The 26380-nt window shown below is 53.9% G+C and overlaps 1 protein-coding gene across 1 annotated transcript; it reads left to right on the forward strand.

Moving 5' to 3' along the window:
* The first annotated feature begins 11561 nt into the window (after nt 1–11561).
* Nucleotides 11562–24814, forward strand: IGFBP4 (insulin like growth factor binding protein 4). Its single transcript, XM_027094378.1, has 4 exons — nt 11562–12162; nt 19203–19360; nt 20126–20260; nt 22484–24814. Exons 1-4 carry the CDS (start codon nt 11814–11816, stop codon nt 22616–22618), a joined length of 777 nt encoding a protein of 258 aa, XP_026950179.1. The 5' UTR covers nt 11562–11813; the 3' UTR covers nt 22619–24814.
* Nucleotides 24815–26380: the final 1566 nt, after the last annotated feature.

Here is a 26380-nt window from a genome sequence, read left to right on the forward strand (position 1 = left end):
GTCTAGATATTGCTGTGAAGGTATTTTGTAGATGTAATTAGCATCATCTACAATCAGTTGACCTTAAGTAAAAGGAGTAACCCTTTATAATTCCAGTGGGCCTCATCTGATCAGTTGAAGGACTTAAGAGCAGAAAACTGAGGTTTCCCAGAAAGAATTCTGCCTCAAGACTGTAACATAGAAATCCTGCAAGAGTCTCCAGGCTGCCGGTCTGCCCTACAGATTGCAGACTTGTCAACCCCCATAATCGGAGCCAGTTCCTTAGAATAAATCGGATATATGTAAATTTCTGAGTGCCGGTTAGGTACTAGATACTTTAATAAGCACTTTACATAATTTCCCCCCCGATCTTTACAAAAACCTTTTACACTGAGAAAACAGGCTTGGAGGGGTTAGGTGATTTCCTCAAGATTGTGAATTTCTACTTACCTTTCAAGACTTAGATCCGAAGTCTCCTCCCTTGAAGCTCTTCCTAACCACTCTGGCTCCTCTGTTTCCTTGGCATCCAGGGCATTTCTCTCTATTACGCAGCACTGACCGTGGTGTGTTTACCTGCAGGGCTCCGTGTTCAGACCACAAGCACTTCTGAAGGCAGGGACTGCCTGCGTCTTTGGAATCCTCGGCACCTTGTACGACGCCCATTATTCCCCAGGAGGCTCTTCGCTAACGGTCCTATCAGTACTCTCATTGTCCACCTGGGGGCAGCATACCAGCAGCAAAACCCCTGTTTCAGGAGCGCAGGACTCTGGAGGGCTGGCCTGGCAAAGTCAAACAGTAAAGTGAAGGGAAATGCCTCTGCTTGCGCCCCCAACTGGAAGCTAGGGCCCACTGTACCAACCGTTTGCTCCATCCTCCGGGGATTCAGTGGAAAGCTCAGTATCTATTACTGATGTTGGCTGGGCTGCCGTTGGGGACACTGGGACTGTCCTGGAGCATCTGGGCCTGGACTCTCTCCCCAGTGAGGGAGTTGCAGGAAAGAAAACCCAGAAGAGGCAGAAGAGGTCAGCTGCAAGTGTCCCAGGAGAGACTTTTCCTGAGTAAGTCTGCATCCCCATGAGGTGAAAAGGCGAGGAATTCTCCACTAGGGCGAATGAATCCTACTCCTAACTGGAAAGTGGATAAAGAGTCAGCAGGCCCAGCAATCTCATTCACAAGCCCTCCTCCTCCTCCGGTTCTCTCAGCTGTTCTGTTCTTCCCAGATCACTTTTTTTCTTGGCCTTGCCACTCAGCTTGCAGGATCTTAGTTCCCTGACCAGGGATCGAACCTGGGCACCTCTAAGGATGGGGTGAGGTGGGGGTGTGCTTAGATGTGGTGCTCCTCTATCCACATGCCTCACGTGCGCTCAGCAGAGAGGTGGGACTCAGGTTAGGTCTGTCCTCTGGAAGCAGAGCCAGGGCAGTCCCACGGGGTCTCTGTAGACACCCTCCTACCTCTATTTCTTGGGGCTACCTGAATACAGAAGGTGTGTGTTGGGGGGTAGTGATGGGGGTACTGGCAGTAGGGAGGAGGGTGTCCACTGATGCCACTCGGAAAGAGGTGGAGCAGATGAAGGAATGAGGGGAACAGCAGGGTATTGCAAAGGACAAATTTTGAGCAAACAAATGAGAGAAGAGAGGATGAAGGGAGCATCTGGAATCATTTATTCTGAGGAGAAAAAAATACTTTCACAGGCTTCACTGACATATGAGAAGTGAGATGTCTAAGATCACACAATTCCCAGACTATTGATGTTCTACTACATACACTGCCTCCTCAAAGCCAATTAATCTCTAACAGTGGATGGTGAGATCTGAAAGGCAGATTTGAGAACATTGCTTCAGGGAGGAAGAGGAAGTAAGAGAGAAAGAGGGGACAGCAGCCATGAAGGAGGGGTCCTCTGTCCTGTCCTCTCAGGGAGATCCAGCTGAGCATAGATGACATTTCCAGATGGACCTGGGGCTCCAGGAGGCCCCTCCAAGCCTATGGGACAAACCTAGGGAATCCATGGAGCCTTCCTCTGCTTTTTGGCCCTGTACTGGGAAGGATGGTAGAACACAGGATGAGATGAGCTCTTCAGTCCTGGGGAAAGACCCCCAAAGGGAGAGAGATAGGGGGGAGAGAGGGGAGGTAGGGTAGAGGGTCAGTGAACCAACAGTAGATATTCCTGAACATCTATTATGTGCCAGTCTAAGACCACACAGGGATGCGTCGGACACAGTGTCTTACATGTGAGCAGCATTTGTTATGGGAAAGGTTGTAGGGAAGGATGGAGGTGAGGTGCTAAGAAAAGGAGGGAGGGAGAAAGTAAAGAAACAGGGGGAAGAGGAGGAGAGAAAGGCCCAGTTGCCGATGTCCAGTAACTCACATTCTACTCATGGCAATAGGACAACTAGAAAAATGATGGCTAAGACTCAAGCTCAGCGATAAGTGAGCAGTCCCCAGAAAGAAATTAAAAAGGGTGTTGGAGTGGCAGGCGGGCTCGGGATAGAGGAGACTGGGCGCCAAGGTGAGTGGACCTGGCTGACTTGTCTGGCCTGGAGGAAACTCTTGCCCAGAGGGTCCCCACCGGTCCCTGACCTCCATGGGACCCCATGTGGGCTTGGCAGCCTTGGACAGCCAGGGCTGCCCTGCGGTTCCTGGGAGCCCACCAGTCCCAGTCCCTAGGTATCCAGGGTGGTCCTGGGAGTCTTCATGGCCAGGGTATCCCTGATGTCCTGGGGGTTCTGGAAACCACTGGCAGCCAGGGGGACCAGGAGGCCTGATTCCATCCTATATGTGGAAGGAGAGGCAGGAGGGGTGGAGGTGAACCACAGAAGGGGAGTGTACGTATTTGGGGTGAGGGACTTTTGTAGGGGAAGGCAATGGGGCTAAGCCAGGAGCCCTGATGGGAGTAGAAAGTTATCAGAGGTTTAGAAATTTTGGTCCCAACCCTGACCTTGGAGCAGAGAGGTGCCCGAGATTGAGTTCAGTCACCAATGACCAATGATTTAACCAGTGATGCCCATGTAATGAAGCCTCCATAAAACCAAAAGGATGGGATTTGGAGAGCTCCTGCGTCAGAGAACACTCGGAGTGCTAAGAGAGTGGCTGGGTAGGAGAAGCTCCACCCACCTTTCCCCATACCTTGCCCTATGTCTCTCTTCCATCTGGCTGTTCCTGAGTTATATCCTTTTATAATAAACCAGTAATCTAGTAAGTAAGATGTTTCTCTGAGTTCTGTGAGGTGCCCCAGCAAATTAATTGAACCCAAGGCGGGGCGTCATTGGAACTTCTTATATATAACTGGTCAGTCAGAAGCCCAGGTGACAACCTGAGCTTGTGATTGGCATCTGAAGGTGAGGGGGGGTGGTATTGTTGGACTGAGCCCTTAACCTGTGGGATCTGATGCCATCTCCAGGTAGACAGTGAGAATTGAGTTAAATTGTAGGACACCAAGCTAGTGTTGTAGAATGTCTTGATGGTGTTGGAAAACCCACACATCAGACTAGGTGTCAGAATTGCAGGGGGCATTAGGGTGGGACCCTGAAAGGCAGGAGTAGGCTGGGGTGTGGTGCTGTGTACCTCTACCCGCATCCATCTGTCCCTCTGGCCGTCTCATCTCTTTGGGCTCCAGACCCTTCCCTCCCTCTCCTAATGCATACTTGCTTGTTTGTTTGCTGGTGCAGGGAGCCTGAGTAGAGGCTGAATGTCAGTGTGATTTGACAAAACATTGAGCTACTAATTTGTAACCTGTGTTCTGGGATATATGTCCTTTCACTTATGTGGAGAGCCTCATCTGATACTCCTGATAGCCCTACAGAGTGACGTAGGGACTGGCATCCCCATTTTACAGATGAGAAAACTGAGGACCATCTTGGTGAAGAGACAAGCCCACAGTGCACGGTTAATCAGGGCACAGCTGGGATGTGAACCCCTAGCTCTGACTGCAAGAGCTCTCTGACCTATAGCTTGTGCACCCCAACCTGAGGGCAAAGCTCGTCTCCATTACGGGCTGTCTGGTTTTCCCCTGGCTTTGGGACCAGCTTCTGCTGCTCTTTAGATCATCATGACTGGGTGGTGGTGAGGAACAGACTGCACAGATATTGAGGATTACTGGCTCCAAATATCAAGCCTCTGGGAACAGTGAGGGCTGAGGGGTGAGAGCGGGAGGAATACAGGCTTTAGGAGAGAAGAGGATGGGGGTTATGTGAAAGAGGGGATGTGGCGGGGGTGCCAGGTGGAGCTCTATCATCCCCCAAAAGGATTTACCTCACGTTTAGTTCCATGAGACCTTAATCCAGTCTTTTGACTACCTGAAGTCCCATCTGTAAAATGGGTTTATAGGGTTACCATGGTGATCAATCGTCATCATGGCTAATATGTTTGTGTGCCGGGCACTGCGCCGACTGCTCTACATAGATAGTCTCTGTAGGTTCTCGCACAGCTCTCTATCACGCTGGGCTGGTGTTAATTCCTCTTTTACAACAGGATAAGAGGGAGGATGTCATGTGGCTGAAGTCACAGGGCTAGGAAATGGCAAATCCAGAATTCAGTGCCGGCGCTTTGGTTTCAGGCGCTTCACCTCACTAACCTGGCTGGTCATGGCCAATAACTAACACTCATTGGACACTTAATAAGGAGCAGGCATCACTGTAAGCATTTTACGCAGATACGTTCATTTAATCACTATAGCCGCCCTATATAACATGATGGGTGATTAATATGGAAGATGAAGGCACCCAGGCATAGAGAGATGTGCTAACTTATTCTAAATCTACTGCCAGAAGTCCAGTCCAGGCAGGATGACTTGAGAGCTAGGGCTCTTTAAAAAAATAAACAAAAAAGTTTTTTCTTAGAAACATGAAAGTGTAACATACACAAAAGTGCAGAAATAAGAAACGTTTAGCTCAGTGAACATTCACATAGTGAATACACTATGTAACTAAATAATGAACATTACCTGTACCCCATAAGACCCCTTCCAGTGATTATTCCCACCCTTCTCCCCAAAAGTAACCTGATTTCTAAAACCATAGATTAGCTTTGCCTGCTTTTGAATAAGAGAATCATACAGTATTAATCTGTTTAACGTGTCATTCATCTATGTTGTTGGATGTAGCGATAGTTTATTCAGTTATAGATTTATCTATTCTACTATTGATTCCAATGTTGGGCTGAATAATGCCGCTATGAATACTCTTATACGTGTGTTTTGGAATACACACAAATAAACACACACAGACATTTCTACTGGGTGTATTCTCGGGGTGAGATTGTTGGTTGCTTCCAAGTGGTCGTACCAGTTTGTTTTCTTGCCAGCATTGTACGAGAATCCCCTTACTCCACATTCTGGTACTGTCAAATTTAAAATCGTTACCAAGTCTGGTGGAGGATACGTAGTAGTATTCCATTATGTTTTTCCATATGTATGTATTTATTTATTATTTTTTGCGGTACGCAGGCCTCTCACTGTTGTGGCCTCTCCCGTTGCGGAGCACGGGCTCCGGACACGCAGGCTCAGCGGCCATGGCTCACGGGCCCAGCCGCTTCGTGCCATGTGGGATCTTCCCGGACCGGGGCACGAACCCGCGTCCCCTGCATCGGCAGGCGGACTCCCAACCACTGCGCTACCAGGGAAGCCCTCCATATGTATTTATTAAATGAGGTATAACCAGAAGGAAGCACTCTGTACAGCGTCTTGTAACAACCTTACGAGGCTGGTATGGTTATCATCCCTATTTTGCAGATGAGGGAATGGAGGCCATAGTTACTCCTTTCCCCCTTCCCTTCTTGCAGTCTACTCACTTGTCCTGGGGGGGGGTGTGTCTTCCTCACTTTTCCCCAGTGGTGTTGGGATGTTGGTTACCAAGTTTGGGAAGCTCCTCTGACCAGGACGTTCTCCTGGGTGGGGAGAAGAGGAAGGCTGGGGTGAAGTGGGCGGGGGTGGGGAGGAAAGAAAGGGTGAGACATCAAGCCTGATGTGAGGGGCCAGAGCTCTTGGCTCTGGACGTGGGGTGACGGGGCCAGAAGGGAGGTCTGGGACTAAGCAGAAGGTGCGACCGGGGCTATCTGTGAACTCCTGGTGCTGGTAGGGAGAGGGTGACGCATGCGGCTGGGGAATAGGGCCCCTGTGTGTGTGAGTGCTGGGATCTCTCTGGAACCCAGGCCCTGTCTCTTGGGTTTTACTGACTCTGAGGACTCCTCTGTGGGGTCCCTAATCCTAGAGCTCTTTTGGGGGCGATTCTGTGGGGTCAGCAGTCCCTTGGTAGAGTCTCTTTGGGATTTTCTAAGGGGTAGGTAGCACTCTTTCTCCAGGGCCAAGGGAGTGAGAGGCAGGGTTTGGGGTCTTCCAGGGAGTGTGTGGAGAGGACTTGGGGTCTGCTCTGATTCTGAGCTCCTGAGCTATCAGGCCAAGAGGCACCTGGCAAGCAGACACCTTGCTCTTAACAGGTGTCAGGGGAGGCAGGGAGGATGATTTTCCCACCCTAACATCTGTCTCTCCTGGCCCGGAGTCGCCTCTGTGTCTCTACTTTTGCAAGTGTCTTCTGAATAGATTCGCCCAGGTAGCATCTGCTTTTTCTCCCCCGCCCACTGCCCCCATCTCCACCTTCCCTGAGTCTCGAACCCGTGGCTTGCTGGCGATGCTCTGGCAGCAGGGGTAGCATGGCACAGGGGGCTAAGTCTGCAGCAGGCAGTAACTGTATCTCGCTTACGTCTTGGCTGGATTACTTACTCGCTGTGTGCCTTTGGGAGAGCCTTATCACGTCTCTGGGTGGTGACAGAGCTCTCAAAGAGCCCAGCATCATTCACTCGGCTCATCTGCTGTGCAGGCTTTGAGCAATGAGACAGAGATTTTGCCAGTGCCAGTAAGTCTGGAAACAGTGCAAACTCTGGAGGGTTGGAAGCCATGCCAACACTGGGCCTAGGACCACGTAAAAGAACTCCAGAGGTTCTAGATTCCTAGACTGCTCCAGCTGGAAAGGACTTCACAATTCAATGAGCTCCCCTCCCCCCATTTTACAGGTGGTAAAACTGAAGCCGAGGAAGGGCAAGTGGCCACAAAGCTCGCAAGCAGCAGAGCAGGATGGACTGGAGATATGAAACTGGATCCCGGCCAGCCCAACGGCAGATGGGCTCTCCTTTCCCCACTCTCTCCCCTGCCTGGGTGTTCACTTCTGGAGCTGCATGACCTGCGGGAAGGACTCAGGCTCTGTCCTCTGGACCAGACCTCCCTCTGTGCTGTGGAGTCTTTGTGGAGATCCTTGCTCTCCTGATCTGGTCTCGCCAAGTGTGGGGCCCAGGTGGGCAAGGAGGCAGCCATACTGAGATGCCATTGCTCAGCCCACACCTGGGGCGACTACGAAGGATGTTGTATCGGGGGCTTGGACATCAGCCAACATGGAGGGAAGCTGAGCTCCCTATTTGGTGTGGGCACAGTGGACAGTGCAGGGCAGCCAGACAGGGGCTGGGAAGCCAAAGTTATGGGGAGGCCTGGGGCCCCGTCCCACATCAATGTCCCCTCTGCTCTGATTAGCCTGCACGCTGCACTGTAGTCTTTTGCTCTCAGCTTTTGTTTACAATGCTTCCGACCAGCTGTTTTGGAAGGCAGTAAACCATAAGGGTTAATCACACAGACCCTGGAGCCAGGCTGCCTGGGTTCACATCCCTGATCTTCCACTTACTTGCTGTGTGACCTTGAGTAAGTTACATACCTCTCTGTGCCTCACCTTCCCTATCTTAAAAAGGGGATAATGAGAGTGACTAACTACTTCATGAGGTTGTTGTGAAGGGGACATAGTGAAGCACTCAGAACATGTCCAGTGTGAGGTCCACGCTCATTAAATGTTAATCTTCATCATTATGTACACTTTGCCTACTCCATCCTATGAGATGCTCCCTGGGGCAAGCCCATCAGATCGGGGGTTTCCCTGAGGACAGGACTGTGTCTTTCCCTTGGGAGTAGAGCTCTTTTTCTTATTGATTATCTAAGAAGCCCAGCTGGAGCCCAGTAGACATTTGATACTGACCTAACAAGGGAGCTAGTGAGGGTGTGGGGTGGAAGAGGCTGAAGGGAGCGAGGCTTTTCACCCCTCCATTAGGAGCATCTTCCTGGCCCCCCTGGGTGTCCAGGAGGTGAGGGACAGACAGGGATGCTGAGGGGAAGGAAGAGTTTCTTTTACCCGTAGAGCCCTGGGCTGGGGAAGACCACAGAGAAGGAGAAGCAGGTTTCTGCCTCTGGGGGGCTCCCTGTCGTCAAATAGACGGCAGTCAGGTGGAGAAAACCAATAAGCAGCATCTGCTTCTCATTCCTCGGGTTCCAAAGCCCTTTCTCTTCCATTATCTCACTTTTTCTTGCAATCATCCTGTGGGGCAAGCCCAATGATTCTCTCTCTCTCTCTTTTAACAGAGGATGAAAATGACCCTTCAAGACATTAAGTGTGTGTCCAAAGTCACAAAACTCTTTTTTTTAAAAAATGGAAGTATAGTTAATTTACAAGGTTATGTTAGTTTCTGGTGAACAAAGCTCTTAAGTGGCTGTGCTGCTACTCGAACCCAGGGCCAGGGACTCCAAATCCCATGCCCTTTATATACAGCCTCTCGCAGACACCAGCAGGCCAGAGGAGGAGGAGATACTAAACCCAGTCCACCGGGAACTTCTGGTCTGGTGGGGGACACACAGATCCTGCCACCGAGGGATCTCCAGCCACGTGGAGAAGTTAGTTTCCACCAGGGAGGGACACGAGGGAGCAAACATTTGGTGTCTACTGTTTGCTGGGTACTGCACGGGCCACTCTTTCTTTCTCTCTCTTCCCTCCCCACCCGTTTTTCTTTCTTACCATTTTCCAGGTAAGGACAGGAATAAAGACGCAGACGTAGAGAATGGACTTGAGGACACAGGGAGGGGGAAGGGGAAGCTGGGACGAAGTGAGACAGTGACATGGACTTACATATACTACCAAATGTAAGATAGATAGCTAGTGGGAAGCAGTCGTGTAGCACGGGGAGATCAACTCTGTGCTTTGTGACCACCTAGAGAGGTGGGATAGGGAGGGTGGGAGGGAGATGCCACAGGGAGGAGATATGGGGATATATGTATATGCACAGCTGATTCACTTTGTTATAAAGCAGAAACTAACACACCATTGTAAAGCAATTATACTCCAATAAAGATGTTAAAAAAAAAAAAAGAAAACAAAAGTGAACCTCAGTGAAGCTCAGAGAGTAACTTGTTTCAGGTTCCCCGGTGACCTTGGTGGCAAAACTGGGATAGAATCCAGGTTAGCCTGATGCTACCTGTGTTTGTTCCTCTAGCATGGAAGACCATTGGCTCAAGGGTCACCTCCTCCATGAAGTCTTTCCACGCCCTGGAGGTCGAACTGACCATTTGTGCCTCTGGCCCACCCTGCCCCCTATAAACACCCCCAGGGCACCTGCACTTATTTTATTCACATGTCTGTCTCCCCTCACTAGGCAGTAAGCTCCCTGAGGGCGGACAGTGGTCTCAGCTGTGTCTGGATCCCCTGGATGTAGCACAAAGCCTGCACACAACAGGCGCTCAGTAAAGGTGGTTTGCATGAATGGTGGGGGGGCCTCCTTGTGTTCATTCTCCTGCCTCCCAGGAATTATCCTAGATGGTGATGGGGGTGAGCCCGAGGATGGATTGGGGGGGCTGCTGGGGTAGGAGTGTGGGCATCTGTCTCACCTGGAAACCTGTCCAGATTTCCTACACTCACCTGCATTCATGCTTCATCGCCAGTTCTGCCCTCCTTCCTCCATGTCCCAGTACCTTTATGCCTCCCAGGTCTGCGGTCTCTAGAAGACAAGTCTGGCATTGGGATCAGAACTATTCTTCCTGGTCCCATTTTATTCTCACAAGAGCTTCAAAAGCTAGGCTAGGTGGAGATGACCTACCTCCATTGCAGTTAGGGACATTCGAGCTCCAAGGGGTGGTGTCCAAGTTCACACAATAATTTTGTGGCAGAACTGGGTCCATTGATGGTGAAGGACGGGGAGGGGCCTGGGGGCAGTTTTCTGAATCAGGGACAGGCCAGGGTTCCCCCAGAGACTTGAGGATCCTGGTTCTCTTTACCCTTCTCCAAGGCAGATGGGGCAGAAGAGACCCCAGTAGTCCATGAGACGGCGCGGAGAGAATCCCAGAATCTTGTCCTCGGCCATAACTCCCCAGCCCTCCTGCAGTCTTTATGGTTGCCAGTAGGTGCCGTCAGTTTCCAACTTTTGGTTCTGCCCCTGCAGGTCCAGCTTCTAGCTCCTCTTCCTCCTCTCACCTGGACAGTCTGTACTTGCAGAAAGTAGGAGAGGGCCCAATCCCTGGGAGATTGAAAAAACCCCTGCCCTGGGAGAGGAAGCAGGAAGAGGGTCTCTGATCTGCACTTCAGCTTGGCTGCCCTGCAGCTCTCTAGGCCAAGCCAAACAAATCCACAGCAGGTCACCAGGTATGCCTGGACAGGCGCCGTTACCCTGAAATCAGCTCCAGGATAGCAGAAAGTTTTGTGGGGGAGGATGGGTAAACCCCGGGGGGACCTGAGAGACCACCTAGGAGAGGAGTCCCTTCTCCACATGCTACTCTAGAACCTCTCCTAGTCCCAGCAAGACTGAGGCAAAGGGTAGGGGATACAGGCACCAACAGGATCTCACAGAGGGCCTAGCCACCCCTGACACTAGCCCAGATAGCACTGCTGGGTGCATTAGAAAAAGGCACCCCTTTCTCAAAACGCTTGAGTGCCATCTGCTGGAAAGCAGTCACAACAGCTATACAAGTCTACGATGACTACCGGAGAAATGGTGCCCCCTGGAGTTGTGCAATGCACAATGTGCACTTGAGAGTGGCAATCTCCTCAGCTGATATCCCTCTGGGAGTGGGTCTGGGCAGTAGAAGCAAACATCCAGGAAGGCGCAAGCGTCTTGGCACCTCCCTCTCCCGGTGCGAGTTCTGTTGATGCCATCCTGTGTAAGGCAGAGGGGACAGGGGCCCAAATGAACCCTGGGGAGATTGGGGGCAGGGGCAGGTTGGAAGGGGCGAGTGGGGAGAGAGCCTATCAACCTCTTAGGGCCATTAGGCCCTTCTGGGCCCCTTTTCCCCTCCTCACCAGACTTGGTCTCCAGCGGCTGAGACTGGAAGCACTGGAGTGGGGTGGGAAGGACTCTGGCCAGGGAGACTGAATCCCCGGAGCTGGGAGTCCGGGCTAGGAGGTCGCCGCGCTCTCAGTGCGGGGGGACTGCGGGGCCATCTCAGTGGGGTCCGGGGAGAATCCTCCCAGGTCGGGGGAGGGGGCCACGGAGCCGCCCCTTCGCTTTCGCTCGCCCTTCGCTGCCCTCCCGGGCTCCGGTTCAGAAGCGCTCTCGGCGCCTGCCGTGGCTTCCAAACTGCGCCGCCTTCTCCTGCGGCAGAAAAGGACTTTCAGATGTAGTAGCGGCGGCGGCGGCAGCAGCGACGACTTAGGACAGCGCCCCCTCCCCCTAACCGCCGCCTCTCCTTCTCCCTCTCCCTGGGCCCCCCTCCCCTCCCCCTGCCCCCTCCCCCCTCCCCCTGCCCCTCCCCCCGGGAAGGCGCTGGGGGTGTGGCCAGGGGCCGGTATAAAGTCCGGGGGAGCCGGTCCCGGGCAGCAGCTCAGACCCCTGCCCCCCTACAGCCAGCCGCCTGGGCCGGGCCGAGGATGCGGCGCAGCGCCAGGCTCGCTCTCCTCCGGCCCGCTTGCTAACTTCCTCGGCTTCGTCCTTGTCCGCCAGCGGAGCCGCCCCGTGTCCCCGCGCCCTCCGGGTCGGGTCCTCCAGGCGCGCCGGGAGCTGCCTCTGTGTCCCCCGCTGTCCGCCCGTGCCCCGTCCTCGCCCGGTCATGCTGCCCCTGTGCCTCGTGGCCGCGCTGCTGCTGGCCGCCGGGCCCGGGCCGAGCCTGGGCGACGAAGCCATCCACTGCCCGCCCTGCTCCGAGGAGAAGCTGGCGCGCTGCCGCCCCCCCGTGGGCTGCGAGGAGCTGGTGCGAGAGCCGGGCTGCGGCTGTTGCGCCACTTGCGCCCTGGGCAAGGGGATGCCCTGCGGGGTGTACACCCCCCGCTGCGGCTCCGGCCTGCGCTGCTACCCGCCCCGGGGCGTGGAGAAGCCCCTGCACACGCTGGTGCACGGGCAAGGCGTGTGTATGGAACTGGCAGAGATCGAGGCTATCCAGGAAAGCCTGCAGCCCTCTGGTAAGGTGCCCCAGCCCTTGCACGCCCTCCCTGGGGTCCTCCCCTCCCAGAAGCCCCTTCCCCATTCGGGTTGGCCTGAAAGGCTCTTGAAAATCCCCTGTGCGCTGAGCAGAAGGCAGGTATGTGGCAGGGCCCGACTGGCACGGGACAGGGTCAGCCAAGGAAACTGCTGTCAAGTCCCTAGCAGCCTGTTGCCACCATCAAAGAGGACTCTGTCCCATCCCTCCATCTCAGGGGTGTCTATTTGGGAAGAGAGGTCTCAGTGGTAGTCCTGGCTGCTGGGACAAGAGTGGAAAATGAAGTGACCTGGCCCAGCCCACAGCCTGCCAGTGAGCAGTCTAGGGCCATATACCTGGAGGATGGGGCTGGTGGCAGTGGAGGCGTTCTGTTCCTGATCCAGGGACCTCCTCTCACCCTGGACACAAGTGGAGGCCCCAGGGGTCTGCAAAGCCAGGGCTCGGGCTTTTGACATTGAGGTGGGGTGGAGTGGGACATGTAAATTAGAGTGGCTTTGGTGGTGAGGGGCATCAGAGTGGCCCTTCCTCAAAGCCCCAGGCCGGCTCACCTAGCTTTTTGAGAGGTATTGGGAAGACAGGGGTCTCTCTGCCAGGCCTGGGCACCTCCTCCTGCCCTGCTACACAGGCACCCTGCTCCTTTCTCCTGGCAGGTGCCATTTGAGGTGGCAGAAGAGAAGCAAGTCTTGGCTCCCAGCCCAGAGCTGCAGAAACCTAACGGGACAGGCAGTAGAGAGTGGAGGGCTGGGCGGTGGGGAGAGAGAGAGAGAAAGGGAGAGAGAGGTTTAGAAGGTCTTTGGCCCTAAACTCATTCTTACACTTTCTCTGTTTCTATTTCTCAGTGAGACTTTCAGTTTCTCCCTTATAGTCTTTCTGTCTCTCTCCTTCTTTCTCTTATTCTTTTGTTCTTTCCTGCTGCGTCTCTCAACCTCTAGTTTCACTAACAACATTCTCAGATTCTCCTTTCCTCAATATCTCCTGCCCGTTATGTTTCTTTCTCTTTATTCTATTCCTTTTCCTGTTTTTGTTGCCCTGCTTTGCTCACTTTCATCTCAGTCTCTTTCCGTTGCTCATTCTCTTGACTCTGTCACCGTTTCTCTTTCTGTCTTTGTTCCTGTCTTTCTCTGTTGCTTTCAGAATCTCTCTGTCTGCCTACTCTACCTCTGCCTCTGTTTCTTGTTCCCTCTCCGACTCTGTTTTGCTCTCCCTGGGCCTCTGTCTGTTTCTGTCTCTTTTCCTGGTGCTTGAAGCTTCCATTGTTGCAGTCCGGATGCTGGGACTCCGGCCCCAAGCTTCCTGCCCTGGGTCCCAGACCGCTCCACTTCCTCAATCCTCTGCAGCTTGTTAGCCAGAGGAGAGCAGGATGCAGGGAAAACAGGAAGGAGGTGGACCCCAGGGGTCTGGGCCTCGGGCCTCTCTGCCCTTCCTGCCCCTGGGCAGCGAGAGATAGGTCAGCAGAAAACATTCTAGGAGAAATGCCAGCCTGACACCCAGCACATCTGGGAAGCGGGGGTGGGGGGTTTCTGGGGGTGTAAGTCACTGATCCTGGGGCAGAGATGCCAGTGCTAGTGGGAGAGGAGGGGTACTGGTACAGGACCAGACTGGGAGTGAGGGCTGAGCCCTTGGGCTCCCCGGGTATAACGGGTTCTGTTTGCTTCGCACCTCCACCCTCCACCGGCCAGCGGGTATCTGGCACCGGATTAGGATGGCTGGTGAGCTCCTCCTCTCTCACCAACTTGAACGTGGGACAGAAGAGCCCTCAGTGGGTCTTGGGAACCCCTTCTTCCCTGGCTGTGTAGGAACACCCCATCCTGAAGTGGAAGAAACTGTTCCCCTAGGAGCTGGGGAGGCATGGTGTGAACAGTTTGTGAGTGTCCTGTGAACATCGTGTACACCAGCCTCGAAGGGCAGCTTTAGGCCCCTTTTGGATTACAGGGCCCAAGGTCTCCTTGCCTTGGCCTCCACCCTTGCAGTGCAGGCAGATATCGGGAGAGGGGAAGGGGAGGTCTGGGGGGCCCTGGGGAAACTAGGTACCTACTCAGCAAGCTGTGTCCATGCCCTCTTACCTCCCAGTCTTCTCAGAAGTACCCCTGCCACGGCCCGGGCCACACTGCACCGCATGAAAGGCGCCTCCTAGAGTTGTACCGTAGCCCTGCAGGGTGTCTGGTGAGACCAGGCGTCCAGGGCTCGGCCCCTCTCCCTGCAGTCCTCCTGAGCCTTCCACTGTCGATAGGCTACTGTCCCTCCTGCGTCCCAAAGCTTGGGCCTTCTTTTTTTTTTTGCTGTACGCGGGCCTCTCACCGCCGCAGCCTCTCCCGTTGCGGAGCACAGGCTCCGGACGCGCAGGCCCAGCGGCCATGGCTCACGGGCCCAGCCGCTCCGCGGTACATGGGATCCTCCCGGACCGGGGCACGAACCCACGTCCCCTGCATCGGCAGGCGGACTCTCAACCACTGCGCCACCAGGGAAGCCCAAGGGCCTTCTTGCCTGGGGAATAGTTGGGCAGAGAGGTCAATCACGCTCTTCTTCCTGCCTTTTCCTCTTGGGGCTGGGCTTCAGCAGGAGACTGGGGAGAGCAGTCACTCAGCGCGCCCCCTCCCTTGGCCTTCTATGGTCCAGAGGCCCACTCTTTGCTCCTGGGGCAGGTCTCCCCCATCCCTCTCCCAGCTAACCCCCTATCCCGTGCCCTCTGCCGTGACCCCCTGTCCCAGCTTTCCAAGCCAGAAAAGGTTGTGGATTAACACAGCTCAGGCCTCCAGAGGTGGGGGCGGGGTGGGACTCGTGTGTCAGAAGTCCACAATCCTGATTCAGTGTACTGACCCTCGACTTGTGGAATCTGGGGGAGTGGACAGTGGGAAGATTAGCGTTTGGACTGGGGAGATCCTAAACTGTGCTCTGGGTCCCTCTGGGACAGGGTTAGGGAACATGCAGGCTGGGTTAATTTTTAGTCAACACAGCAAATATTGTCCCCCCTACTTCAGTACTGGGAATCCAGTCATGTCATGGGAACAGGGCCTTCCCAGAAATTCTGTGCCTTGGGGGAGGGGGGAAGGGGGAGCATGGCTGCTTAACATTTTTTCTTTAGTTTTAGCAAAGCCAGAATTATTGGTGCCTTGGGTATCAGGAGTCTTTCCATTTAAAGACATAGGAGCTGCAGAGATAAGTTCTCCTTTCCTCTAGCCAGACTGCTTCTTTTCCTCATCTATAAAAAGGGGGGACAGTGGGACCTCTCTTGCAGGGCTGGGGCATCTGGCATGGAGGAAGAGTTCAATACTGGAGCAGTGATGAGGGTGGTGATGAAGAGGAAGCCGAATGGATTGAAGTTGAAGCTTAACTTCTCTGATGCTGGGGCTTTGGGGGACAGTAGGGCAAGTGAGCAAAGCTGGGGGGACATGCAGAGGAATGGAGGGGGTAGGGTGGAAGGGCCAGCTGTCCTCTGACTCTTTAGTCTGAGGCCAGCAGCATGGCACAAGGGTGAGGGGGACACCCCTTGAGCCAGACCTCAAAGAAAAGCCTGGTACCCAGCAGGCTTGGGTACCTTGGTCTTGGCTTCTCCAGCCAGAGTGCAGGGGAAGGAGGAAAAGGCCTTTGTTGTAGGGCGGGTGGGTGACCCTCCAGATGGTGTCTGGTTGGCTGGGCCCACCTACCTCACAGCCTCACCCTGGGCGTCTTGAGGGGAGTGGGGGCTGGAGTTGAAGGGAAATCATGAGGATGAAATCAGGCAGCGAGGAAGAGGAAATCTTCTAGCTTTGACCATGAACTTTGCAGCCATTGGTGGCAAAGCTGTGAAACCTCTTCTTTCTCTGGGTCCCTGCCCTTCCTCTGTGGCTGGAGCAAAGACCAAGGTCTCCCCTGTGGCTGGATGTCGTTGGCCTAGCTCCAGCGGGGCAAGAGGAGGTGACCTGGCCTACCTTGGAAGCCCCGCCTCCCAAACAAGCCTTTCAGATGTCGGGAGGTCCGACCTTTGGTGGGGGGCGGGCAGGTTTGACTCGGCTCCCGCGCAGAGGGGAACCCACCAGGATTGCGATTTTTCCAGAGGGTGCCACTTGGGTGAGCAGCACGAGAAGGATGGACCCCCTGCATGAGCAGGGAAGTAGCAAGAATTCAGCCAGTTTTAGAGATGGGGAGGTGAACGTTCTTTTTAGAGACTCAGGGCGATGACCCTCACCCTCCCAAGCCTAGTGCCTAGGGTGGATCCTGGGGTGGGGTCTCAGTCTGCCAGTTAAACAAGACTGGGCAAAAAGAAGTTACAGATTAAGTGGAAAGTCAACAGCCGGGGTGCAGTCACTGTGCTGTGGCCAGGGCAGGGTCAGGGCGCCTGGGTGCATGTGGGTGTGCACGCGTGGACCAGTGTGTGTCCAGACACGTGATTGTTTGTGTATGTTTGTGATCCTTGAGTCCCAGCCTGTCTGTGTCTGAGCTGGCAGATAGGGACATGGTCCGCGTACCCCTGCCCCTGAGAGAGGCAGTACGGAGCCACTCTCCCTGCCGGCCGTGTTCTACTCTAAGCTGAGACACAAGCCGCAGCTAAGTGTGCTGGGTGGTGGGGAAACCAAGGTGGGGGAGGCCGGGCAGGCTGCCTGCTGATATGCCCCATGTGACGGGAGCCCTGCTGATACAAGAACGTGAGCTATGTTTCCAAGCTCGCCCTATGCCCTACACGTCCCCGGGGTTCAGCGAGTGGACCCAGTTGTCTTCCTTCATGGCACGTCCTAAATTAAGGGACGATCATTCCAAATATCCTTTCATAATCCCCCGTGTAGCACAGGGAGATCAGCTCGGTGCTTTGTGTCCACCTAGAGGGGTGGGATAGGGAGGGTGAGAGGGAGAGGCAAGAGGGAGGAGATATGGGGATATATGTATACGTATAGCTGATTCACTTTGTTATACAGCAGAAACTAACACACCATTGTAAAGCAATTATACTCCAATAAAGATGTTAAAACAAAAAATCCCTCCCCCGAGTGTTTTTGTGAACTTGACTCATAGAAACACAATGTTGGAAAGTAGTCGAATTTCTACGGCATATCTCTCCGGGTCCTTGAGACCTCTGCCACCCTGACGTGCCACACCTCCAGGGCAGAACTCTATCTCCTGAGGTAGCCCCGTGCATTAGAAAACTCTTCCTAGGGAACCTAAGAACATCTGGCCACTTACCAAGAGGGACAAGTGTCACTGTGCACAGCCGTGCTTTCCTTTATGGTCATGAAAAGAAAGCAAACTCGAAGGAAGAACAACAAAACCTTTCCGGTTGAAGGGGGCCCTCAAAGTAGTGTCGTGGGTTGTGTCAAATGAGCCCCTGGAATCCTTAGAGCCTTTCCAGGTGGCCCCTTTGTTCTAAGCTCGCTCCGCTTCTGTGGTTCCAAGACAAATCTCTCAATTCTTTTAGGTCTTCTATTTGCTTTCTCTCCAATCCCCAGCTCCAGCCTACACACCTGCAGTGCTGTGACCCCGTCCACTAGTCTTGTGGCTTTGGGCCAGGCGGACGCGGTGATGGCGGGGGGTGGTCACTGGCCAGCCTGGGCCTTCTTAGCCAGAAGCTTCCTTGGGAAGGTCTTCAGGGAAGAGCGTGGATCTCAGGTCTTCTCTCTGGTTCCTGCCTGGGGGCTTGGGGTCTATCTTCCTATGGCCCCCTTTGCACAATCCTGGCCTTCTGAAATTGATCTGCCCCTTCGTTTGCTGCCCACACCAGCTGGGAAATCTTGCTGTTGTGGCTTCTCCTCGGTTGACCTTCGGGAACTTGATCTTTTGGGACAGAAGTCCCCTCCAGACTGTCCTTCTTGGGATGTGAAATAGGCAGAAGGAGGGATTATATCTGTCTGCTTCATTTATTCCTTCCCTCTGTTGCTTTTCTCTAAGCCAGCCCTGCATCAGTGACAAAACCTCTTCCCATCCTCGGTGACTGAATTTTAGACATAACCTTTGGTGTGGAATCTTGACAAAGACTTTCTGGGGGTCTAGATTCCTCCTTGCCTGGTTTCCCTTTATCCACGTGCTTCCCCCTGGACCCCCAGAACTAGGAGAATAAAAAGAGAACTAACCCCCCAACTAACTTTGGCTCGGCAGAAAAATACCATTTAACCCAGAGGCAGCTCTGGGACCGCTGCCATCATGGAGGAACCTGCTAACTCCTCAGGAAAAAAAATCCTGATGCAAACCAGATGTAACCTTCTGTCCTGCTGCCAACATCTGGAATGCTGGCAGGGGCTCTGCACTCAGGCCGGCAGCAAGTTGCCAAACCCGAGCATTTCAGAGGTGGCTCTGATCTGCAGAGGGATCTTGCGATCTCTTTGTCCAGCTCAGCCCTGTGTTCTGGTTTTGGCCGCCTGGATGGAGGAGCGGCGGTTACAATTCTGGGACTTCTGGATGGGGTCTTTCTGGAGTTCGGATAGAGCCTTTAGGAGAGCCCAGGGAAAGCGTGGTGGTTCAGCCTCACCACCCCCATCTCCGCGTCCCCAGTACCCTGGCTCTGGGCAACAGATGTGCACTTTGGATGGGGTCTGAAATGTAAGGACGGGAGACTTTGGGGTGGGGGTGGGGGCTGAAGGGATGTGTGAGGGTGTTCTCTTGGTCCTGGAACCACACAGTGTCTCAGACACACGCACACACACACACACACACACACACACACACACTCTCACATGCAGGCATACACACCCACTCCCACTTCTCCTGTGCAGCCAATGGAGAGAGTTTTTGGGCCAGATTTCTCATCACTCATGGAAACTTTGATTCTGGCCATTTGGAAGAGGGTCAGCAGAGCCGACAGCCCTGGGGATCCCCTGGCTGGCTCAGCGAGATGCTGAAAAGAGGACTTCAAGAGGAATATTCTCCTGAGGAGGTCCTGGGGAGTGGGGAAGAAACCGGGGTGCTGCTTTCATTTCTTCGCACCCCCCAGAGCCCCTGCTCTTCCCCAGCGCCAGGCTGGAGAATCCCTAAGAAGGAGAAAGCAGGTGGGAGGCTGGGTTGCTGTGCTGCCTTGTCCTTTCCCATCGCTGACCTTTCCCCATGTTGGCCTGATTGCAGACAAGGACGAGGGTGATCACCCCAATAACAGCTTCAGCCCCTGCAGCGCCCACGACCGCAGGTGCCTGCAGAAACACTTCGCCAAAATTCGAGACCGGAGCACCAGTGGGGGCAAGATGAAGGTCATCGGGGTCCCTCGGGAGGAAGCCCGGCCTGTGGTGAGGATCTCTGACCAAATGCTCACGTGCGTAGGCACACACACCACCACCATCACCAGATCTGGACAATGTCCATTCAGCAAACATCCTTTAGGTGTCTGCTGTGTGCAAGATGTACCTAGTATACATCATCAGGACCCAGGAAGTCCTCACTCCTCTTCTTGAAATTCCTTTCCTGCTCACCAGTTCTAGACACTGGGATAGCTGAAGTTATCGTTAAACACTGAGACGCTTCCGTACTGGTTGGTGAACAGCAGTGGCCCCAAGCCTCCTGATTTTTCTTGGCCCTTCCCAGGGAGTCCCCACCCCAGAGCTTCTCAGGAGCTAAAGGGTTCATGCTGGCCGTAGCAGGGAGCCTTGGGACCCTGCTCCAGGGTCTGGCTAATGTCCGTTCTGGTGGGTGTTTCTGATGGATCTGTGCCTGGGTCTTACAAGTTGTTAATTATATGATTTCATCCGTCACTCCTGTTTAGAAATCATCCCCTTCCTGTCCTTCACCATAGATTTCCTTTCCCCACAAGGTCCCTTCACATCATAGCCCTCCTTTTTAGAAGCCTTTTGGCTCAAGGCCCTCTCTTCAATGTCCCTCTGTTCTGCCCGCCAGTGTCCCCTGAGCCCGAGCTCCTCCTTTTACCTCGTTGGGCCCTGCTCAGCTTCCAGGCCTTAACCCTCCTTTCAGAGCCCGCAGTCCTGATTTGACCCCCAGCCCCGGTCCTCCTGCCTCTCTCCCTTCTGCTGAGCAGTTTCATCCTCCCCCTCCTCCAGCCCCAGGGCTCCTGCCAGAGTGAGCTGCACCGGGCCCTGGAGCGGCTGGCCGCCTCGCAGAGCCGCACCCACGAGGACCTCTACATCATCCCCATTCCCAACTGCGACCGCAACGGCAACTTCCACCCCAAGCAGGTGGGTCTCCATCTCCGCTGACTTGGCCCGGCCTCAGCTCCAGGATGTCCAGGATGGAGGTCTCAGGAAGGGGGGAGCTCCTCAACCCAAACCTAACCCCTTGGACCCTCCCCAAACCCTCCCCCAACCTCAGGACCTCAGCTCATTTTGCAGATGAGGAGACTGAGGCCCAGGGAGGGGTAGAGGCCAGCCCAGAGTCACGGAGCGAGTTAAAGGTAGACCAGTTACCCTGCCTCCCCGTCCAGGCTTATTTCTATGACCTCTGTAGTCACCATCTGTGATGCAGACCTGGCATTCCTGCCAACCTCTGCCTCCAACCCTCTCTCACTCTCCTTCCTCCATTCCTGTGAGTTCTCCTTTGTCCCTGGATGTCTGAGGTTTCCACGTGTGGCCTGTGGGATCTTAGTTCCCTGGCCAGGGATCGAGCCCAGGCCCTCGCAGTGAAAGCGTGAAGTCCTAACCACCGGACTGCCAGGGAACTCCTCATGGCTGAGGTTTCATCTGGGAATGGAGGGGCTAGGTCTTGAAGAGTTGAGGAGGAAACTCAGCCTGCCCCTTCCCCCAGGCTGAGCCACCAAACCACTTGGGGTTCAGCCAGGCTGGAGGTGAAGCCAGACCTGACGGCTGGAGACGGGAACTTTGGGTGCAGCAGAGGAAGGACAAGGCAGAAGACAAGACAGGAATGCAGAAACCTCTGTACCTCCTTACGCCCTTAGAACGTGGGCTCTTCTGACAAGCCCCCAGGATGCTGGGATGGTCAATGAGGTTGGCCTGCTCCAGCCCCATCTCTGGCCTGTCTCAGTCGGGCTCACTTGGAAGGGTGGCATATCTGGGCAGGACACTGGGTGGGGTGCCTCGTGCTGGGTGTGGCCTGGATCTCCTCCAGCCCTTGTGGGTGTAGGCACACACGTCCTCCCACTCCGTGCTCTACAGACGAATCCACAAGGTGGACCACCACTCAGCCAGAAGGGGCCTAGCTAGGAGGAGAAAGGCTGCCCCCGAGTCCGCACACCCCAGGATGGCATGAGGAGGTTATGAAGAGGTGGACCTAGGAGGAGGACCACAAAGGTCTCCCCGCCAAACCAAACCTCCCTCCAGCCTTTATCCCAATACCAATTTTATCCTTGTCCCAATTTTTCTTTTTCCTTTTCTTTGACCACGCCGTGTGGCTTGTGGGATCTCAGTTCCCCAACCTGGGCCCTCCGGCAGTGAAAGCAGAGTCCTAATCACTGGACCGCCAGGGAATTCCTCCTTGTCCCAATTTTTAAAATCTGCCCCCCCACGTTAAAAAAATCAATAGACTTTATTTTTTAGAGCAGTTTTAAGTTTACAGAAAAACCGAGCAGGAAGTACGGAGTTCCCATCTACTTTCCCACCCCCAGCCTCTCCTATTAACATGAGTGTGGTACATTTGTTACAACTGAGGAACTAAAATTGATCATTAGTTATTAACTAAAGTCCATAGTTTACGTTAGGGTTCACTCTTTGTGTTATACACGTTTATGTGTTTCCTTCCCCCCGGTTTTTATCCCACTGAGAATTCTGACACTTGACCCTTTATCTTCAGGCCAATTCTGACCCTTGAGACAACCTTCACTCCAACTCTAACCCTGACTCTGAAATACACCTTTACCCCCTACTTTTCCTCCTCCCCCGTCTAATCCCGACCCAACCTTTAGCCCAACTGCTTTCATTGTTCTGACCTTGACCTCTGTCTCTATCCCAATTCCATTTCTGACCTGGGCTCTAAGCCTCACCCCACTCAAGTTTGAGTCATAATTCCCAGTTCAACTGCAACTGTCATGCTGATCCTATGCTAACTTCAATGTGGATAATCACAGTCTTAACCATAATCCTATTCTTAGAGTCCCAACACAATCAGAGCCCAAACTAAAACACAATCAGAACCCAAATTAAAGACTTCTCCAACCTGAACCCTAGCCTTTCAAATCCAGCTGCACCTTTCAGCTCCACGGATCTAGTCTCCCCTCCAGGTAGAGGCTACAGAACTGCCTCAGGACCCTGGCTTCGGGACCTTCTGCACCAAAACTGTCTGGACCTTTCCTTCTCGGCCAACTTTACTCCAGTGAGCTCAGGGGACCCATGTTCAAGAAAGCCTGTGCCCCCAGGAGTCCATCTTGGAGCCACTGTCTGACTTGGGGGCTGGGCTGGGATCGGGGCCAGCTGCCTGAGATCTGACCTCTCACACCCTTGTCTTGGCAGTGCCACCCGGCCCTGGATGGGCAGCGCGGCAAGTGCTGGTGTGTGGACCGGAAGACGGGAGTGAAGCTTCCGGGGGGCCTGGAGCCGAAGGGGGAGCTGGACTGCCATCAGTTGGCTGACAGCTTCCGCGAGTGAGCCCTGTCAGCAGGCAGGGGGCTCCCTGCCCCCTGCTGCCCCCTCCCCTGGAGGCTGCAGAGCTGACCTGGAGCCTGGGTCTGAGTCCTGGCCCTGCTTCTGGCCCAGAAGTTTCCCTTGGGGTGTGTTTGTGTGTGTGCATGTGTGCTTATGAGCATGGGTGTGCCCTTGGGGTGAGCCGAAGCCTAGGGGTGTCCTTTGGGCTTAGATAGCCTGAGAGAGCCCTGGTATGTTTCCAAATTGATCCTGGATTCATTCAGCCCTTCCACCATCTATAAACACTTCTTGACCACATACTACATGTCAGCTGTAGTGTTCAGCCCTGTGGGCTCTTATTGTGACTCCCTCTGATTTAGACAGTTGAGGCCACCTCCTATAAGGTGAGCACAAGTCTGTAGGAGAAGAAAAGTCCCAGTCCCATAATGAGGGGAGGAAAATAGACATGTACCTTGACCGTTGTCCCTCCCGTCAAACTAGTCAGAGGGTGGAGGCCATAGGGAAAGTGTGGGGTAGCAGATGACTCAGTGGTTAGGAGACCGACTGAGACCCGTTTCCAAAGCTAAAGCCTGCCAGGCTCTCCTTTACTCCCCCCCAGGTCCCTCCAGGGGGAAGGACCTGCAGGGACAAGCCCACCTTAGCTTTGTTGCTTGGCAACTGAGACCCTGCTTTGGGGGAGGGAAGAGGTCAGCGGAAGGCCTGCAGGACAGAGGGCTGGGGAGGTGGGGCCCATCTCTGAGCAGTGACTGGGGAGGAGGAAAGAATGCACAGCTGGACTGCATGTGCCTGATGGAGAAAGGAAACCACATGCTGGGAGGTGAGGGCCTTACCTGGGGTCCTGCTTCCTCCCCCATTTGTGGTCACAGCCAGGAAGTCACCAGGATGACTCCATCCTTCAGTGGCTCACTGTCTGTGGCTCTGCCTCCCTCCCCACACTTCCTTCCCTGGACCTTCCTCCCCGATATTTCCCTACCCACTGGGCATTTTCTGGCTTGACTGGATGGAAAGAGACTTAGGAACCTACCAGTTGGCCATGATGTCTTGTCTTTTTTTTTTTTTTTTTTTTTTTTTTTTTTTTTTATAAAACAGAACAAAACCAAAAAAAACTGTGTCATTTTTGTTCGGTTGATTTATTTACAATTAAGAGACAGGGATGCACCAGGGGTGGGGAGAACTGTCTTACATGGTAAAAGGACTGCAAAGGGTCAGCCAATTCACCCTCCTCTTCCTTGCAGCTTCTTCCTGGGGAGCCTCTCCGTCCCCAGAGGCTGTGCTGTCTGTGTTCAGACTCCTGGTGGGCCAGTAATGGCTTCTGAAGGGAGGGAGCAGGCTGGCCAGCCCTGCTGGGCCAGAGCCATTTCTGGGATCAGCTGGTGTGTGAAGCGGGGGCATTTCCTAGGGCATCAGGCAGACTGGGTTCGCATCTGGATTTGATTTATCGATTTAGTGAGGGGAGGTACTGCCCTGAAGCTAGGGAAAGGGGGTAAGCTCTCCAACACATTCCACAGCTCTGACTGCCTAGATTCCTGACTGGGGGTTGGGGCTGAGATTTCATTCTGAGGGGTTGGGAGTGGGGGTATCTTTGATCTTGCTGTCCTGGACTCGCCAGGCTATGGGCTCTCAGTGCCAGCCCCAGAATGTGTGCCCACGTGGTACCACTGGATTCCTGGTCGTCTCCCAATGCTCCTTACCTCCCACCTTTGTGCTGTGTGTGCGTGTGTGTGTGTGTGTGTGTGTGTGTGTGTGTGTTTGATCTCTTGCACTCCCAGGCTTCTCGATTGCACTGGCCCCTGATGCACTGGCACCTGTGCCGTCTGAATCTTGAGCCTGGGGCCGCAATCCTCATCTCTCTAACTCTGCCTCTGTGGCGGCATCCCACAGCCATCTAGTCTTCCTGAGGCACCACAGGCTGCTGCCAGCAGCAGGAGATAAAGAACAAAGTGACGCTCCTTCAGCTGGGGGGCCTGCTCTTCACAGAGCCCCCTCCTTCTGGGGCCGAGGCCAAGGCATGCTGGGAGAGGAGGCTGAGTGTAGGCTGAAGATGAAGTTTTAGGTCCCTAAGCCAAATGTAGGGAGAGTATCTCTTTCCCCAAGGCATCTCTTTCAATTCCCCTTTGTCTCCAGCCTCCCTTCCTAATGCTTTATTCTTGTATCCTTGGAATGGGTGGTAAGAGGTCCTTTTCTTTTCATGTGCCTCCAAAAAAAACCTGGGTCTGCTTGCGAAGTAGCTGCACGTGTGGCCTGGGATGTGCCTTTGTGATAGGTGTGTATTTATAATGTGTGTGTGCACGCATGTGTGTGCATATAGTGAAGTGACACCTGAAATGTGAGTGAGAGTGTGGGCTTTTACAGGGCGTGTGTACCTCGGCTGGGTGTGTGTAGATGTGACACACATTTGTGTGGTGTGTCTGGGTGGGCTGTATGAATCTGAGTATGAATGGGTGTGATGTGAAGAGAGAGGGAGTGAAATTCACAGTGTATGTATGTACTTCCCTCCTCCACTCATTAGGTGTCCTCAGTGCAGGGCTTGTAGGGAGCTGTCTAGCACAGGAGAACAGAGGATGTGCACTTTGGGAGTGGGAATCCTATATCCCACAGAACGCCCCCCACCCCTGGTGCTTGCCTGCACCATCTGGGAGCCAGGTCCTCGTTGTCAAAAAAGAAGGAAATAAAAGCAACTCTGGGGACTTCCCTGGCGGTCCAGTGGTTAAGGCTCTGTGCTTCCGTGGCAGGGGTTGCGGGTTCGATCCCTGGTCGGGGAACTAAGATGCCACATTTTTATTTTGGCCGTGTGACAGGGCCAAAATAAAAGCAACTCCGTGTCAATGTGGACACCCTCTACCACTGCCAGGCCAGAGGAAGTGAACTGCCCTGGGTAGTGTCACAGTGGGGAGAACTGGGCTCCAGAGAGGAATTGCTGGTCTAGTTTGTACCTAAGCCCTCCCGTGGGCTCCAAATACCCTTGAACGGTCACTCTAGTTGCCACAGGGGCATCAGCATCTTGGCAGAGGTGGAAGGGAGGAGGAGGCAAGGACCAAACTCTTGTGTCCTGGTGGGGCCACCATACCTAGAATAACTTTAATTTTTAATTTATTAGATTTTTAAAGTTTTTTATGATGTGGACCATTTTTTAAAGTCTTTATTGAGTTTGTTACAATATTGCTTCTGTTTTATGCTTTGGTTTTTTGGCCCTGAGGCATGTGGGATTCTAGCTCCCCAAGCAGGGATTAAACCCGAACCCCCTGCATTGAAAGGCGAAGTCTTAATCACTGGACCACCAGGGAGGTCCCCTAGAATAACTTTAAACCAAAGTCCTGAGTGGTCTGTCCTGCCTCCCTAAGAAATGTCATTCCTCCCACTGTGGTTTGGAGCAGGGGGATGGGGGACCCCCTAGCCCATTGGTGCTGACTGGCATCAGGCATTCATTCGGTTTGCATCTCCCGGCTCCCCAGTGGAGATCAAGACCTGATGTCTGGCTGAGGGGTGGAGGCTGGGTTTTCCATTGTCAAGGCGGCCAGGTGGGAGTAGAGAGAAAAAAATGGAGACTTGGATTGATTCCAGTACTGGATTCAGGTGGGGGAGTCTCTGGAGAGCTGGCCAAGCCTCCTGGCCCCTTCTCCTATCAGGGACCTGAGGTTCCAGACACAGCCATTCCTTCAACCCCTTCCAGGAAAAGGCTGCTTGTTCTAACCCCTCTGCCCTCTGGGCCAGATTCCACCACTAAGTTACTCCAGGAATGTTATGAGGCATGCAGGACTTGGGGCT

Source organism: Aethalodelphis obliquidens, unplaced genomic scaffold (assembly GCF_003676395.1).
Source record: "Aethalodelphis obliquidens isolate GAN/ISIS:26980383/991018 unplaced genomic scaffold, ASM367639v1 scaffold89, whole genome shotgun sequence".
Classification (NCBI taxonomy): domain Eukaryota; kingdom Metazoa; phylum Chordata; class Mammalia; order Artiodactyla; family Delphinidae; genus Aethalodelphis; species Aethalodelphis obliquidens.

Excerpts from the sequence above, each read along its gene's own strand:
- IGFBP4 (XM_027094378.1), top strand. The coding sequence starts at position 11,814 with ATGCTGCCCCTGTGCCTCGTGGCCGCGCTGCTGCTGGCCGCCGGGCCC. Across the intron at positions 19,361-20,125 it reads GGGAGGAAGCCCGGCCTGTG|CCCCAGGGCTCCTGCCAGAG; the intron begins GTGAGGATCTCT and ends CCCCTCCTCCAG. Across the intron at positions 20,261-22,483 it reads GCAACTTCCACCCCAAGCAG|TGCCACCCGGCCCTGGATGG; the intron begins GTGGGTCTCCAT and ends TTGTCTTGGCAG.